Here is an 18,321-nt window from a genome sequence, read left to right on the forward strand (position 1 = left end):
ATTGGATACGAAACCTGGTTTTCGCTCCCTGCCGCCTGCACACCCTGCCACCGCCACCGACATTTCGGAGGCCGCCAGCCACGGGCATTGCGAGGCCGGGCTCAGAGCAGCGTCTGGCAGGGACTGCGGCCCCACCTGCGGGCTAAGCCTGCATTGCGGCCCGGCCCTGGGAGCCCCCTCAACGGGAGCGCCTGGGCCCTGCCTTCGCCTTTTCCTGTGCCTCCCCCGGGGGGGCGGCGGGGCAGGGGAGCCGCTGCCGGCAAACACGGCCCTTCGCCCCGTGGAGTCGTCCGCTGCCAGCCCCCCTGGGGGGATACGGGACCGGGGCGCACGCCGGGCCCCCGCCGGCTCCGCGGGCTACTTCCGACCGATGCGGGCCTTCCAGCCCCGCCATGCAAACTGCAGCAAAAGCAGGCCAAGCCTCCCCCGCGGATGGCGGGCGAGCAGAGAAATGCAAAGGTTTTGCGGCCTTGCGTGGGGCTATAGTGGTCTGTGGTCCCAAACCATGCGTAAACGGAAAAAAGGGCATTTTTTCCCCGTAAGTATTATCGCGCAGTTTGGGTGCGTTTCCCAGCGGAGGCCGCAGCTGGCGAGGGCAGAGCCTGCCGCACGGTTCCCCGCAGCCACAGGAGAAGAAATCAGCTCTGATCAGTAAAACGATTTAATTTATCTCCCCCTCTCCCCTCCCTCCCCTTTCTCCTGCTCCGCGGCGGGGTCCCACAGACCGCGGTATCTGAGAGGACGGCCGAGTGCAGTCCTTTTTAGGAACAGCAGACAGAGGGCTGAGGTATGAGGTATAAATCCCTACCAAGATTTCTGCGTCATTTTTTCCCCACCGCCTCACGCCCCCGTGAGTGGTGGTTCCGTGAAGGGAACCGCAGGAACGCGCCAGCCGCTGGGACAAATACGACAAATTTCTATTATCTGCCCGAGAAACGAGCGTGCTCCCGACAGAGCAGGGACCGAGCCGGGGCCCCGCTCGGAAACTCACATCCAGGGGCCTCGGGAGGTGCCGAGCGCCGGCCGCCGCCGTGCCAGCCCGGCGCTGGGGCCCTTCTCCGCACCCACCGCTCGCTCCCGGGAACGGCCGTTCCCGGGGTCGGGATTTGTACGGCGGGTTTAGTTCATTTCGTTTCCCTTCCTCTTCCCCCTCCCCGCCACCGAGCCAGGCACGCTTCGACTCCTGCAAAGCGCCAGCTCTAGAGGGAGGCACAAGCAAGCGGAGCTATTGTTCTGGGTCTATTTTAATCGCGTAATTGGTTAAAGGTTGTAAACGCGGGGAAACTGCAGCAAAGTGGTGAAGTAAACATTTTGCTGCATGGATTTGCATAAATACACCGGTATCCCTAGTGCCCAGGAAGGATGTGGGGCTGGTGGCGGCAGGTTTAAGGAAACCCTGTCGCCTGACGCGGAAAAAAAAACTCGCTTTTCAAAATAACACCCGCTGCCAGTGGCACCGACATGTTGGGTCTCCGGGCTGGGAATGAGCCTTTTTCTTCTGCTGCCCTTGCGGCCGAGGCTGGGCGCAGCGGGGCCCCGGTGGGCCCTGCCGCGAGGAAAGCCGTGCTGCTGCCGCCCGCTGCAAACCCGGGCTGCCTGCGGGGGAAAACGCATAACGGAGACCTTCACATCCGAGCGGAGCACTTCCTAGGCTAGTGTTTGTCCGGGAAAGAGCTGCTGCCGTAGTTGTTTTTAATTTCCAGACAAAGAGAATAAAATTAAAATATTCCTGACGAAGTTTCCGTTAGCGTCGCTCTCCCTGGGCCGACTGGGAACGCAGCCACGCAGGCGAAAACTGACTTCCTTGTGCACACATCATTTGTGAAGGCCTAGTGGTAACTGGGATCGCCCCTGTCTTATTTATTAAGAAAAAGAAAAAAAATCCCTGTAGTTGTTAAGGTATTTCCTCCCGTAGCCTGGCATCTGAATCTCTCCCTCGTTCGTACTTGGAGTCTTGCTAAGAAAATGAAAAACGAGCCAGAAATTGGCCCGGGCGGTCAGTAAACCCCCGGTAAACCGGAGCCATCGAGCTCCGGAGCGAGCAGCGGTATTTTGGCAGGGAAAAGCCGCAGCTGCGTGGGTCGCGGCTACAGCGGCGGCGAGAGGCCGCCTGTGACAGCCGCAGCACGGGTGTACCGCGCCTTTGGTTTCCGCGGAATTTCTCCGTTCCCACGTCGAGCAGCTCCGCGCGGCCGTGGGTGCTGCAGAGCCACCGCGGAAGGTGCCGGTGCCTCGGCTGAGGGACACGCTGCACACGCTATTCACGGGTGTGCAACTGCCTCAAGCAGCGTTTTAAAAAGGCTGTATAGCTTTAGGAGTGTTTGTTTTTGTTAGCTCTATTTTCGAGGCAGGTACAATCAACACGGAGGCCATTGATGGAGGGCTCTGGCTATTCCCTGAAAAAAAATTGAGCAAGAAACACCCACAATATTCCGTCTCAGAGCCAAGCATTCCCTGTGGACACGGGGCCGTTTTTAGTCTTTTCGAATACTTTCTAAGAATCGGATTTTCCCTGTTGGTGCCCCAGGTCTGAGCGCCCCGGGAAGGTTTTATCGGGGGCGGAGGTAGCCCCGCCCGGGGAGGCTGCGGGCAGCCTGGGCGCGATGACAGCGCCCGGCGCAACCTGTGGGAACCGCACACTTCGGGGTGGGGATTCGGCTCGCACTATTTTTAGGTTCGGCTTCAGTAGTGGGCGCTAAAGGAAATGTGGATTTTTTTAGGCCCCGGCGGAGCGGGGGGGGGAAATGCGGGTAAAGCCCCCTTTCGTTGGGGCAAGACACGGACCCATCGGGAGAGCGCGGTCCCCCTCTTTGTGCGGATCCCCGGCCGCTGAGCGGGTCTCGCCCCGCTCTCCGCTCTCCGCGCGGATCTCCCGCGCCCCGGCCGTGCCCGCGGGGCCCCGCCACCGCGCCCGGGGCGCGCAGGCCGCGGGCAGGCGGGACCGAGGACTCAGTAAAAGCGCAGCGCGCAGGCGAAAGAAACATGGCGCTGGGAAGCAGTATGTGCAAAATCCGCAAGGAATTGCAGTAAATTCCTTTTTGTTTGAAGAAAATTTACAACTTGGTAATAGACCTTTTTATGACCTATTTGGGCTCGTCATTGGCTGCGGCTGGTCATGTGCAGGCAGCGAGCGCTTTCATGGCCTTTTCCTGATTTCCCTGGCGAATTTCCCCCTGCATTCTGCCTTCAGAGAGCCTCAGCCCCTCTTTTCCTAACCTTTGTCTACGCTGAGGTGTATGGCAGTCGCCCTCATGTTCGTGTCCCGCTCCCCGAAACCCGCGGCCGGTCCCGCCGCCGCCGCGCTGACACTTCCCCGGCCCCGCGCCGCCTCCTCTCCCGCGCCCGCGGGGGGATGCGCGGAGCCCCGCGCCCGCCACCGCGCCGCCTCCAGCCCCCCGCTCCGCTCCCGCCGCTTGTTGCCCCCGCTGCCGCTATCTCCTCCGGCACACGGATTGCTACGCGGGCGCAATATGGATTACAGCGACCCTCCCGGGCTCCTCCGCAGGCGGGCAGTGCCGCGAACCGGTAAGCACTCGGCTCCCTTCGGGCTGGCCGCCGCTTCTCCGCGCCCGCGCACCGTCCCGCACCGCGGCACGGCGCCGGCTCCCCTGTCCCCCTGCCCCGTTTGGTCACCTGTCCCTCGGAGCCCCTCATTCTTGCTCTTATTGCTCTTACTATTATTTCTATTATTACTGTTGTTGTAATTATCGTTGTTATTATTGTCAGTAATAGTTGTGGGCATGCCGCGGGGTGCGTGCGGCTGTTGCGCGGTCTGGCGCGGAAAGGCGCTGCGCGCCGCGATGGCGCGGCGAGCCGCGACCCTCCGCGTCGAGGGGCGGAAGTCTGGGGCGCAGTGCGCGCGGGCAGCGCCTCTCCTGCCGCGGGGTTTCTTCTAATAAAAGGCCTTTTTTGGGGTACTTTCCCCCCCGCCAGTCTGAAGCGCGGTGCGGTGATCCTGTGGTTTGTTTTCCCCATGGCGGAAGGGCGCTCGCGTAACTTTAAAGCTTAACAGGTGTTTTTGCAGGAGAATCGGGGTCAGTGCTCCCGCGGGGGCGGAGGGCGCGGGGCGGCCCCGCCGAGCCGGTCGGGCCAGAGGCTGTGCCCGGGGCCAGCCCCGGGACCCCCCGCCCGCCCCACATCCTTCTCCCGCCGTACCGTGCATGAGCCAGGGCTGCGGCTCCGACCAGCTTGGCGGGAGGCACAGGGGCCGGGCTCGACACCGGGCAGGCGGCTGGTGCCGGGGCCGCCCGGGCGGCCCCAGCCCCGGGCTCCTCCTCGCCAGGCAGCGCGGGGACGGTCTGCGCGGAGCCACGGCCGGGAGCGCACCCCCGCAGCACGGCTTCTTACCCGTGTGGAAATCACGGGGAGCTAAATGGGGACGAGGTCTCGGAAAAAAAAACCAAACCATGTTTATTTTGAATATGTAGAGGAGATACAACAGTCACGTAAACTACATCTGCGTTACCTATATATGTGTATATATCCATATCCGCATCACATATATACGTGTATATACGTATTTACACCTCTACTTATCTCTGTAGAACATATATTCTTTGGAAGTATACTATTTTGAACATTTCCTCTTCATTTTCAAAATGCTAATGCATAGTAGAAAACCCGCTGCCAGGGATTTAGTGTGTACATCGTTGGTCAGAGGTGGAAATGCACCGTGCCATCGCACTCCAGGAATTTACCGAATCGCCATTTACCTCAAAAGCAGCCACTTATTTAACGGTAAAGCAAAATGCCTGATTAAACCATACCCAGTGAGGGTGGAAAAGTGTGGGACGTGCCCCAGGTACATATTTTGAAGCCGCAGAAGAAATTCTTCTTTAGTCCATTCCCGAGCACCTCCCCAGCCCGCTGAGCCCGAGCCCCGCTACAGGAAGCGATAGGATGCCTTTCCCTCATGCTTTGGCTCTTTGCACTAGCCGACCGCCCTGCGCTGCTGAAGGACTTGGGGATTATTTGGGAGGAATAGTTTTCAACATAGCAACAGTCCTCAAGAGTAACTTGGAAAGTATGTATTGCGTTAGGTTTCACTCTCAGAATCCCTCCTAGGTGACACAGTAATTATAGCTGCTTGGCTATGAATCTCTCCAAAAACTTCGAAAAATCTCGTCCTTGAGCTGTTTTCAAATTATTCGTAGCCTGGGGGGAAAGAAGAAAACAAAAGCAGGATGTTCTAACGAGTTCTAATGTGCATGTGTGTCTGCGGGTCCATATGCTGACACATACGGATACACATATGCATTTATGAACCCACTGGTTTATGTGAGAGTTCGGTCCCTCCTAAACGGCTTCCTTCCTTCCTTGCTTTTTTTCTCTTTTTCTTTTTTTTTTTTCCTCTCCTTTTTCTTTCATTTCTTTCATTAACATTGAAGCACACATAGTTATGTGTATGCTCTTAAATATACCTATGTGTGTGAGTATTCATAACAAACTCTGTATGTATGTGTAGATATACACATGGCACATGAGGACTGCATTTTTATATATATTTATACGCCTATATAACGTGAGCGCCTGTATGTGTGTGGATGTGTTAGTGTGCTGTAATTTTCGGAAAACAGAATTCACATTCACATTTCTCACACCTGCTTCGTTTCCCGACGTGTTCGACAGAATTTATGACTCATCTCATTTTTTTTGTTGAAAGGAAACAGTCGATCCCTAGCCCACACTTTACTGTCGCACGGGCAGTAAAAGAACACCACCACAAAATAACCCGCAGGAAACGGCAGCCTGCGCTCCCTGGCAGTGCCCAGGTACCGCTGGCGCCGGCTGCCATTTGGGAAGTCAGGTTGGGCTCCCGCTTAGCTGCTGCAAGTTGCCTGGAGAAGTGCAGCCTCTGCTCCCCGAGCCTGGCAGGGGTTTGGTGCAAGGAGGGGAGGTGATGAGGGCTGCGGACCCGGGGAACCCGATAAGACTGAGCGAGGAAATACACGTTGGTTTGGCGGTCTTAAGAACAGCAAATCCCGCCGATTCGTTTATTTCCCAATAACGTTTCTCTTTCCCCAAACAAATATAATTCTCACGGGGTGTTTTATGAGCGCTTGGGGCAGAAAAAAATCCGAACAAAGACAGTATTTCACCCCTCGGTTGGCAGGCAGCTGTTAAAGGTATTTACGGCTCTACTGCAGTGCGGCACTCAATGCTGCTGGAGCGGGAGAGGAAAAAACAGGAAGCGAAAGGAAAAGATGAGGCACAATAAACATTGCAGCAGGTCGCGGGGGCCGGGCGGGGAGCGGAGGAAGGGTCTCTGCCAGAGACAAGAGGCAATAAAAGTGCATTCAGCGGCAGCAGGCTCTGCCCAAACCCAGCACTCGCCTCCCATCTCCCGCGGGGGAGGGGGCGGCGAGAGGCAGGGGAGGCAGCCCGCATCGCCCACCCAGCGCCCGACGCTGGGGGCGACCCCAGCTGGACCTTGCGAGGGTGCGGGGTTCGCGGGGGGCAGCCCAGCCACCCGTCCGGCCCCGCCGTCGAGGCCCGGCTCCGCCGCTTCTGCCCGCGGGTGGGCGCCCGCCCCGACAGCCCGGGCCGGGGTCACCTGCCCGCGGCTCCCGCCCTCGGGGCGGCCGGGCCGGGGCGCGGAGCGGCCGCCGGGGGCGCGGCAGGCCTGGCCGCCGACACCAGCCATTTTGTCTCCATGGCCTCCTCCAGGAGAAGGCGCTGTAGGACAAGCCTGGCCGCTCTCCCCGCCTGGGCGAGGGGCCCGCCGCCCCCCGCCGCCTGCCCCGGGCCCCGGACCCGGCCGCCCGCCTGCCCACGGGAGGGGCCCACTGGCGGGCGGGGGGCACGGGTGGGGCTCCGCTACCCTTCTCGGGCGTCCCCGAAGCCCTCCCCAGCTGGGCCCCAGTTGTCCCACCACCTCCAGCGCGGCGGCCTCTCACCTGCCCCGGGTCCGCGGGCCCTTTCTCGCACCCGTGCGCGCCCCTCCGCACTCCCTGCCTTCCCCACGGTGCCGGCGGGGCTCACCCCGAGTGCCCCGTTGCCCTCCCGGTCACCGGCCCGCCCTTTGATGTCGGGCAGCCACCGCTTCCTTCCTTGCCCCTTTGATGCGGGTGCCAGAGCACCGTGACGGCCCGCACCCGCTTCCCCGCCGGCTCCCTTCCCCTGGGCAGAGCCCCCGGCCCCCGCACATCCCCCCTGCCCCCTGCAAGCCGGGACCCGGCAGATTTCCCTGCCTCCACCTCACCTGTTGCCTCCAGGCTTCATGTTCCCCAGCCGTGCCCGGACATGACCCCGGCGGCCCCCGGCGCCCCGGGCCGTGCCTGCCCCAGCTAGACTCTCCCACGGCCCCCGGCCTCGCTTCCCCGCCCCATGCTCCTCGCCCTCTTCCCCCGAGGACCCGGGGTGCCGCCGCCGCTGCCCCCGTTTGATGTCGAGGCGCGGCTCGCCGCCGCCCTGCCCGCTCCGGGCCTCTGCCCGCGGGCGCAGGGTGCTGAGGGCAGGGGCCTTTGCATGCCCACATCCTGCTCGGCGAGGGCATGGGCGGTGAGGTGACTGCTGAAAGGTCGGGGTTATGATAAAAGCAGAGAGGGCTAATGCGTTGGACGCTATGAAGGCGCTCGGTAGGTCTTCAAAGTCAGAGATGGAGCCTGTCATTTTCTGGCGGTGTGGTCCTCGGGGTAGGATGCTGGTCTTCGTGTGTGTCAAGCAGCATCGAGAGCGACGGTGGTTTACACACGCTTCAATTTCCCCAACACTTTTATCGCAACAATCACCAGAGGGAAACCAATTATTACTGGGTTACTTCATTCCACATCTTATCCATCTCCAGATCGTCAGCCCCGAATACGAGAACTCGCATAAAAGCCTGGAGAATGAACTGGCCAGAGCTGCAAAGCCAACTTCCACATTTGCATTTTAGAATAGAAAATGCGAAAATCCTCCGAATCCCCTCTTCAAAATCTCAGGGCTAGAATTACACAGTTGCGGAAACATTCATCTTGCCCCTAGATCACAGGGAGTTTAATCTCTCTCATCAACTCCTCACTCTCCCACAGCCTCACCTTTCCCAGCCCCAGCCTCCTGGACTAGTTTGCCGAAGCACATGCCCGGCCCGGGCCGCCGCTCCCGCCCCGTTTGCTAGGGGCTGACACTTCGGCCGGCCGCCCGCAGTGCTGCCACGCTGCTTGCCTCGCCACGGCTCCTCTCCTCCCGCACCCGCTTGAACAGAGCTGGTGGACAGTACCCTGTCCCGAAACCGTGAGCTTCTCTTGCCCACGAGATGCGCCAAGAAGCGACCGCAGACACGCGGGGAGGGACGTGACACTCCCCTTGCCGGCACAGGGGCTGGAGCCCACCCGTGGCTCCCGCTGCGCGGCACCGGACCTCCGCCGTACCCAGCACCCGCTGCCAGGCCCGGGGCAAACGCATTTGGCTGTGCATCGTGGTTCGTGTCGTCCCAGCCTGTTTTCCCCACATTTTGTTGGACTTTCCCGTTGCACCATTCCCCTCACGTCTCGATCCGTAGCCTTTTCCCCCACCTTCCCACGGGACGGGCATCCTGTCTTTTTGCAGCTGCCTGTGTCTCAAGCCGTTCCCCCGGAGGCCAGTGAGGACGGGGCGTTTGGGGGGCCGGGGGGCTGGAGGCTGCCACCCAGGCCCGGGTGTCTGAGCAGGGCGCCGTGTACAGCCCCGTGGAGCGCTTCCCCCTGCCTGCCCGGGGCTGGGAGCACGGGCCGTGCTCCAGCTGAAAGCGACCCACGAGTCAGCCCCACGCAGGGCAGCCCACCCCTCTCCCGGGGGCGCCTGGTCGGATCCCCCCGGCTTTCATCGGCCGCCCGATAAAGTTGCTGAAATGTCACCTTACACACTGCCCCTGCCAGCTGTCCTGGGCAAGGGAGGGCACAGGGAGGAAGAGCAGTTCCCCGGCTTAGGCCATTAATAAAGCACGGAGGTGATGCCGTATGATTAACGCATTGACTCAGAGCAGGGAAAATAGCGGAATGCAAAATAACCCCGCGTCGGAAAGAAGGAGCAGGAAAGGAGCTCAGGACGCTCTTGTTCTCTGGAGAAAAACGAATGGATCAACTGTGATTTGAGCCACTAAAGAGTACGGCGAGAGCCAAGCTGCCCCTTTTAGGTCATTTCAAATTCGTATAGCCAGATTCGGTAGGAAATGGCCAACTGAGAGCAGACAGGAGGGACCTAACTCTGGCGTTAGACAGACACCACCCAGCTCGTGACAGCTGGTGCCACCACCCAGCAAGGAGCTGAAGGTGGCTCGCTTTGCAGAGCTGAGCTCCTGCGCGGAGGCGCATCCGCACCCGCGGGCCGGGGGAGCGGCCGGTCCCCTCTGCCCGCCGCCGGTCCCCGACGGGGCGGACGCGGCTCCCCGCCCTCTGGGGAAGGGACAAGCCCCTCCTTGGAGGCACCAGGAGCTGCTGGCCGCTCCGACTTCCTCGTCTTAGCCATGATAGATTGGGAGCTGATGCCCGGGTTCCTTTATGCTGTGTGACTGCCAGGGACATTTGACTTCCTGTGCTCGGGCTCCTTGAAATTCTCATTTGCTAACTCACACCCTGCTCCCTTCACACCAGGGCTGTTTTATTGTTTTATAACCCGCCTTAAACTTCCAGTTCTCAAAGATCTCATTGTGGCAGGCTTCACACTTTCTCCCTTTCCAAAGCCCGGTGCCCTCGCTGTTTCCAGCAGTTTGGTCGCTTGCAAAGGTCCGTCGAGTGCCTGGCGAGCCCGCAGCCCCTGGCACAGCTCGCCCGAGCAACAGGAGGTGAACGAGTCAAAACGATGTTCCAGGGGCGCCTGACCAAAATGCCATAAACATCCCAGGAAAGGAGAGAGGGATCCCCCTCTCCCTGCAGCACTCCTGGTTTTTTTCCTGACGGTCGGCTTCCCTGTTCCCTAAGAGGTGCAAAGAAAGGTTTGAATGGGTATCCACGGCAAAATGCACCCGGCTCCCTTCTCGAGAGCAATTTGGGAGCGCTAACTCCCCTCTTAGCAGCTTTCCCTAAGCACGTTCCTCAAAAAGGCCGGCATAACGCCGCGGAGCTGACCTTCCGCCCATCCCCGTTATTCCGACCCAGTCCTGTTTTACAGGACAGATTCAGCGAACCTTTATTTAGCGAATAAAAGTTTAAAGCTGAAGGTTATTTATGGTTCCACAGAGATAGGTCCTGAGTGGCTATTTAGAAGCACGTGATTCCAATAAACTTTGTTTTATGGCTTGAGAGTTGACAAGCCAAAATATAATTCCCACCATAAATTAGTTTAAGAGCATACAAGTGCAGATGCTTTCGTTCCTGGAAGCAGTAATCGGGGAAGTGTTAGCAGGGAACCGTCTGCGGGAATGCGGCCGTGCAGGCACCTCTGCTCCCGTGTCCCCCCGGCCGCGGGGGGAGCGCGCAGTAAGTCCGCTACCAGCCTCCCCACTGCCGCGCTCGGGCTCTCTTTGTGCCCCTGGAAACTCCGTGGGAGTGGGGTACCAGCGCTGCTCCGCCCGGCAATGCGGAACAGCTTTGCTGGGGAAAAAGGACAGGTAGAGCTCAGGTGGCTAGGGCAGTGCCGGGTGAGCGGGCTGCTCCCCGCCTGAGATTTCTGAATTTAATGCACATCTTACTCAAAGCTAACCTTTTTTATTTAAAAAAAAAAAAAAAAAAAGGATAAAAAAGAAAGGAGAGGAACGATAAGGGAGTGCTTAGTGCTGAAATGCTGATATTATTCCACTGTCCTCGCAAGCTTTGAATGCTATCAACAGTGGGCAGAACTGAAAAAGATTTTTTTAAACAAAAACAGTCTTAGGAAGCTCTACCTAGTGAACTGTTGATACAGAGGCAATTGCTCTGTGTGTAATACAATAACTCTCCAAGATATCGTAGGAAAGCAATAGAAGGGGTGAAAAATCGCTTACAGAAAAGAAACCCCCAATATTAGTATTTTACTCTAAAATATACGATGCGTTTCAGGAGCCTTAAGCTGAGCGCGTGTTTTTGTTTTCTTTAATGTCATCTTTGAACGTATTTATTAAAAGATTTGAAGGAAAGTTCAAGTCAAATCTGTCCTTCTATAACGCAAACAAAGACGCATGTCTTGTGGCTACTGTTTGGTTAATTAGGTGATCTTAAAGGGGACCTATCCTAGAGTAATCCGAGATTTATTCTTATAAAATTGTAGTTCTTTCTGTGCTCAGCGTGGATACGATGCTGCACGGCATATTGTGACATTTTATGGGTGATTCTTTAGCAAAGGTGATCTGAATATTTCATTTGTAAGTGACTGGATTGCCACAGAACAAAAAAAAAGGCCTTTGTTATTCTTTTTTTCCATCAGTGAAAGAGGGAGGTCTGACTTTTCATCCCTTTAGAAATTATCCGGTATAAAATCTAGACTATGAATATTAAAAGTGAAAGATCACACCCCGGACACAGGGAAAGCATGTGTTCGTAAAAAAAACTGCCTCAATGCAATGTGGTCCTCATTCGGAAGGGGCTTCCATCCCACCACTCCGCTGCTCGCAGGATTTACCACCAGCTCCTCTCTGCCTTCATCTATCAAACGTGGTCTGTAACTGTTCTCCAGAAATATCACCCGTATGTGGAATACAACAGTAACAAACGTTTTTATTGCAACAGGTTCGGCATCATGGAGGGACATCCACGGTAAGTAACCTCTTACTTCTTGTAGAGTTTGCGATGCTTGAAAATCCTGTTTCTTCCCTTCAGACTGGAAGAATTAAAACTGATGTATCCCTGCTGAATATTGCTACCAAAAAAAAAAGGAAAAAAGACACTGTCAGCATGCGAAGGCTCTTGGGGAGTCGGCTTGTGGTACCATGTCATAACCCTGGTTGGCGTTAAAAGTAGAGGTGCAGTCTCCTGAGGGTTTATTACAGGGCTGTACAGGTGTCCTCCTGCTCTTCAGCACTCCGAAGCAATTAGCAACGGTTCCATTGTGGCTCGGCGGGGCTGTACAGCGCCTCCCCGCGCAGAGCCCAGGCGGATCACGTTGTGTCCTGGCGCCTCAAAACCTTGGCTACTCCCCCTCTTTTCTCCAGACGGGATTCAAAGCAGAGTTGTGCCTGCTATCTCATGTTAGCCTCGTTTGGCATAGCCTGGTGAATGAGTGGAAGAGGCGGCAGCTCTGGAGGCTGTCAGCGCTGGCCAGCCGGGTCAGCCCACGCTGCAGCCGGGTCGTGCGGGGCGGTAGCGCTGGTCCTCTCGTACTAGGTCTCTCGGGGCAAGGGAGATTCAAACCGGGATTTAAATTATGTGAAGGCACGGAGGGGAATGGGTATCTGAGCTTAGAAGGACAACCTTTTGCTACAGGGGCTTTCGCATCCCCGATGGTCCCGCACAAACTGCGCTGGGGGGACCGGGGGTCGGGCAACAGGGCAGTGTGTAGCGGGAAATGCTGTTGAACCTTTCTGGCTGCAGTAGGGAGCTAAGTGCATTAGTCCTGGTGCTTTAGACTGAGACCGGCTTGTCTCTCAAGGAGGAAAAGAAAGCCTGCGATATTTGGAGATTCATTAGGTATACATTGCCCTCCCTGCTTCTGCCAGCCCCGCTCTGACCGGGAGCACGTAGAGGAGCGGAGCTGTGGTTGTTTGCGTTTCTCTCTGTTTCCTCTCCCTGCTTGCTGATAAATAATCTCTTTCACTGCTTCTGCCAGGCTTCTCCTTCTCTTTTTGCCTTACGTTGAGATATTGTTTTTCGAGCTCTTTAAATACGAACGAAAGAATCGCCTCCAGCGTTGCAGTTTTAATTGTGTTCCATAGGTAACTTTCCTCCCCCCGCAGCTCAGCCCTGCGCCATGTAGATGCCCTTGGCATTTTATTCCAGGGCCGGCCCTAAATGTATGGATTACTTGTTTTCTGCCAACGTACATTTAGCATACTGATTATGAACCAGAATACAAAAAGCCTGATAGATCAAAAGCATTTTGTATGGGCAGTTGAACAGGAGGTGAATATATAACGCTTTTGTTCATCAATAACTCTTTGGCTTTGACCTGTCTGAGCAAGTCGTGCAATAAGGTGAAACGCAGGTCACAGCGTCTAACAAATATGAAAATGTGTAGTATTAAGCAGAGCTGGGAGCTGCTGCTTCCCCAGCCCCATCGCTTGTCCCCGGGCAGCCCTCGGCGGGCTTGTCCGCTCCCGGGGGCTGCCCCAAACGCACGCTCGGTTTGCGGGGGGGGGTTTACCCTGCCAGTTCAGCCGGGTGGTTAATAACCCTCCCGGGGGGAGGTATCCCCCCTCCCCTCAGAGAAAGGAGGAGAAAGGGGGGCGAGCCGCTTAAAATAGTTGGGTGGAGATTTAAATAATCCGGGGGCGGGGGGGTGGGGGGAGAAATTAGGGACACAAAGTCGTTTCGAGTTGCACTTGCTGTGAAGAAGACACTACCGCAGTGCTAAGAAAGCAGATGTTTAAAAATAGCATCCCCCAGATCAGGCAGCTGGGAGTTGGAGACAGGCAAACAAACCGGTACACATCGCTCGGATAAACGCAACACCCCCAAATCTGCCCTCCGCAGTGGTTGGACGTACCACACTCGCACCATTATTTGTCCTTATGGTGCCTGTTTCAAATAGTGGAAGGAGAAGAGGTTGACCGCAGGACAGCAGTGAGGAGCTGGGTCAGACACAATTCATGAACTTTTGTACTCCTGTGTGCCGCTGTCGACAAAGTAAAAATAATGAAACTTTGTGATATGTTTGTAAATGATTTCGGCTGACCTCTCGCCCTGCCCTTCACCATAAACGCTACGGCGGGGAGAACCTGGGAGGGTGCGAGGCTGCGGCTCGCAGGCAGCTCGCGGGGATAATAGCTAGACCAGCATAATGGGACGAAGGTAAATTTGGAAACTCTCTTCTTCCCGAGAGCAACTAACTCCAGCCTTTAATCTCCTCTTCTTCACCAATCGCTGTTTCTGTTGTCGGCTGTTTTTCTTCTGTTTCGATTTTTTTTAAATTCTTTTTTTTGTAAGGGGGTGGGGAAATTCTAATTTTGGAGAATCTCTTCAGATTCGTGTTAGCCTAAATAGATAAAGGCTCTTTTCTAAATTATTTTAACCATTATTATTCTGAATAGCGTAATTTGACCGGTAACGTCCGTTTTCCGTAGCGAGGACGTAAACGGCAGAGCATTTAAAGTGAGCAGCAGGTCTTTCTGAGAATTTGGTAGGCGAAATTCATCTCTGTAAATTGGTGGAGAGTCGTATAGCTCTACTGCAGCAATAATAACAAGCGTGAATCTTTTCTGAAATCCCACCTTCCTGCAAATCCGTATTTCAGAACTGAGTCCCAGCAGAATAGTTTGCATTCCTCAGAAGACAGTAAGGACTAAGAGAATTGCAAAGACCTGCTATATTGTAGATGAAAACAGAATGTTATTACGTTGTCTATATATACCCTGTAGAACCGAATTTGTGTGATATTCATATAGTCACAGATTCGATTCTAGGGGAATATATGGTCGATGCAAAAACTTCACCTTTCTGCAAATGGTTAGAAGTTTAAATACTGGCGGAATCAAAAGGCATGTGCGTGCTGAACACTCAGAAATTATAAAAGTTTTGCTGCCTCTCTCCTATTTGGTAGGTTTTTGGACGTCTCTTAAAATTTCAGTTGTCGTTCAGTCGTAACTCTCACTGACAGACTGTGAATTTAAGCAGTTAATCTCACCAGAAGTTACAAATTTTCTGGAAAAAAAAAAATCTACCAATCAGTGAATGAATCATTAAAAAGATACTCATAAATTAGCTAGATATGCCAGACGTTAGCAAAATTTTCCTGTCAAGGGTCCAGATCGCATCAAAATATTTACGACAGCAGCAAAAGCAGCATTCGCCTCAGTGGAATGTATTTACTTGTGCTCCAGGAATGATATTGATGAATGAAGACCGAATTTATCTCATTAAACCCGCGATATTTTTAACCTAATTAAATGCTGTCTTCAGTTCAATTGGTTGAACTTTAGTGGTTAAAAGTGAACGATTTCTTGCCGTCTGTATGATTTTGCATACATACGTGTACAGATTTATATATACACGTGTGCGTTTGCGTGTGTGCACGCATACGTATGCACACATATATATCGAGGCTTGAAAGTGAATGAGAAGTTACTGATTGCCTGATTTTATTCAGCAGAACTAAATTCTGGTAACTTTTGGATGACCTCTGCGAGACAAAGCCGGGACAGATCTATTGTACATCATATTACCCTCTTCTTTGATGGCTTTTCTTTTCCTCGCCTCCTTACCAGTTTCCTGCCTTTTAACCCCACTTCAGCTCCTCGCTCCGTACATCTCTTTCGGTATTTTGTTTAAAGCGAGGTAACAAACCCCGGTGGCGATTGCGGCTGGTAAACCAGACGGTGGGGCATCACCCACCGGGGCTGAGGGAAGCCAGCTCAGACAAAAGGCTGGCCCTACCTGCGGGCCGGGGGGGCGGCCGCCGCCCGAGGAGTACCCCTGCACCTCCGGTACCTGATCTGGGGGGTGCGACCCGCCGGAGAGGGGGGTCACTCGGTTACAGGGATATTATTGAGGGAAATTGGTGGAAATGCTGAGCTGCGGAGAAATCCGGTGATCGGCTCCCGCCTCCCCATTGGCCGGGCCGGTCACATGCCCGCCTAACTTTATTCAGTTGACAGCAAGTAGGAGGGCTCTATGGCAGGGGAAAAAAAGACAACACGAGAAAAATTAGTATTTTCTACCTTCAGAAATTAATGGCCATGAGTTCGTATATGGTGAACTCTAAGTATGTGGATCCCAAATTTCCTCCTTGCGAGGAATATTTGCAGAATAGCTACCTAGGCGAGCAGGGGGCCGAGTACTACAGTGCCTCGCAGGGCTCTGATTTCCAGCACCAGGGACTCTACCCACGGTCAAACTACAGCGAGCAGCCCTTTAGCTGTAGCAATGCCCAAGGCTCTGCGGTGCAGCCGCGGGGTCATGGACAGGAGCAATCCGGCCCAGCGAGCCACTTCCCCGGCCAAGCAGAGCATTGTCCACCGCCTCCAATGCCCAACTCGCGAGCCTGCAGCCAGCAGCCGGCCCTCAAACCCCCAAACGGGTCAGCACTTAAGCAACCAGCAGTAGTTTACCCCTGGATGAAGAAAGTCCATGTTAACTCGGGTAAGGATCCTCTTCTTACTTTGCTCTTCTACCCTGCTCCCGATCCTCCTCAGCGATGCTCGCTCGAGTCCCTGCCAGACTCGTGGACGAGCTTTTTAAGCCGAGGTAGCCAATTACACTCGTCATAAATTTTTATTGCTGAGGAAATAGGCCGTTGGTCATGCGGGGCTTTGCCGTGCAGGAGAAAAACTCCATTTTAGGAGCCTGCTAGAGGCTCCCAGCCTACCTAGCTGTGTGTGCCTGTAGTGCCTGCCTTAAATGAGGGGGAGAGCAGCCCGTCCATTGTAAGCAACTGGGACGAATCCAGCCCGGCCACATGCTTGCAGCTTGTAAGATTTTCTTTTGTAAAGTCGAACCGGCAAGTCAAGATTAGCTTTGTAAAGTTCTCCGTATTTTTTTCCCAGTGAATCCCAATTACAACGGAGGGGAACCTAAACGCTCCCGCACAGCTTACACCAGACAGCAAGTCCTAGAACTGGAAAAAGAATTTCATTTTAACAGGTACCTGACCAGGCGCCGCCGTATCGAGATAGCCCACACTTTGTGTCTCTCTGAGCGCCAGATCAAGATCTGGTTTCAGAACAGAAGAATGAAGTGGAAAAAAGATCACAAACTGCCCAACACGAAGGGCAGGTCGTCTTCCTCTGGTTCAAACCCCCATTTACAGACTGGTTCCAAGGACCATCAGACTGACTTGACAACTTTGTAGAAGAGGTGAAATTTTCCATTTCATCCTTCGCTTCTGACCAGTACTGTACATAACTGACAATGCCCAAGCAGAACCTGCATGTAGCAGCTAAGGACTCGAGAAACTGTCATCTTTCTTTAAGGTACTGTTGTAAAAAGGAGACAAAATGACGCTACTTTGGACTTTATTTTATTTGCCTCTGCTAGCACAACCTAAAAAAGGAAAAAAAAAAAAGGGGGAAAGAAAAAAAAAAAAAAGAAACATCATGCAGGCAGTGGGAATTGGGAAAATATTAAACGAGACCTTCTGTCCATAAAAAGTAATAAATCATTGAAAATGAAACTGTCCTGTGTTTCAGTTTTGAATTCGAAAGTGAAGGTTTGATGCTTTATTCTGGGATTTTTACTTTTAAGTGTCTTTTTATCCCGTGCAATTTCGGGAGGATGCATTTGGGCAAGTTGAGGACAGGAAATTTGTAGCATAGTCTTTTATTTGAACATGAAGACTAGTCATTGTGAACTTTTTGTGCTGCTTTACCTTTCTTGGTGTAATGAAAATACTTGCTCATTTCCATAACGTCTCAGAAGATGTGCATAGGAATTAAGTGAAAACGGGTTATTTTATGTACTGATAGTGTTAGCGTATTTATTTATTTGTTACATAGAAGAGTGAAGATAAAAAGAAAAATAGTCAAACCAAAAACGGGGAAGGGGAGCTGAAATACAGTATTTCTCCTTCCCAGTCTCATGAAGACATGTATAATGTTTACTTGTCCTGAACGTACACAACTTTCTTGTCCCTTTTTTTGAATTTCCTTCTTTGTGAATAGGAAAAGCGTCCCTGCTCCTTACCATGTGCTACCCAGGGCTAACAGGCTTGAAATCTGTTTCCAAAGTCTGCTCTGCTAAGCGCTGTGCTTTAAACCATCGATACCTCATTTAAAAATGGAAAAAAAAAAAGGAGGGGAAAAAAAAGACCACAAAAAAAAAAAACAACCCCCACGACAAAATACTAAAAAGAAAACCCCAGAGTGAAAAATCAATGCGATTTTTGATATAACCTGAGCCATTCAAAGCTGAAAGCTGAATGCATACTTTCAATCAGATTTTAAATTTTTCTGCCCAAGAGAGAGATAGGCTATGTGGGTTGCTACTTTGTTTTGTTTTGGGGCTATTTTTGTCTGTTGGGGTGGGGTTTTTTTTGAAGAACAGTGATTGTTTTTAAGCGAACCATGACACATGACTGCAATGGTAGAAAATCTCAGCAAGTTGCTTTCAGGGAAAGGGGGGAGGCTTGGATGGGAGCAGAGCTGGTCTAATACTCACGGATTTGTCCCTGGCTGTTGGCTGCACTGTGCCAAAGTTTTAGTGCTCTGTAACTACCAAACCCAGCCAAACCAGCTCCCTCAGCCACTTACGCCTCCGCTCAGGCGATTTTAAAGCTCAGTCCTTATCTCCTGTACCCTCAGGGCAGCCTGGGAGAGGGACCATATCATCGAAATTGCAACGAGATGATCCCTTTATTAAAGAG

At 53.8% G+C, this 18,321-nt stretch overlaps 1 protein-coding gene across 1 annotated transcript; it reads left to right on the top strand.

Annotated features, from left to right (window-relative positions):
- Nucleotides 1–15,685: 15,685 nt before the first annotated feature.
- HOXD4 (homeobox D4) lies at nucleotides 15,686–17,261 on the top strand. The gene is made up of 2 exons (XM_075153959.1): nucleotides 15,686–16,103; nucleotides 16,508–17,261. The coding sequence occupies exons 1-2, from the start codon at nucleotides 15,695–15,697 to the stop codon at nucleotides 16,810–16,812; spliced, it is 714 nt and encodes a 237-aa protein (XP_075010060.1). The 5' UTR covers nucleotides 15,686–15,694; the 3' UTR covers nucleotides 16,813–17,261.
- The last annotated feature ends 1,060 nt before the right edge of the window (nucleotides 17,262–18,321 follow it).

Source organism: Calonectris borealis, chromosome 6 (genome assembly GCF_964195595.1).
Source record: "Calonectris borealis chromosome 6, bCalBor7.hap1.2, whole genome shotgun sequence".
In the NCBI taxonomy this organism is placed as follows: Eukaryota; Metazoa; Chordata; class Aves; order Procellariiformes; family Procellariidae; genus Calonectris; species Calonectris borealis.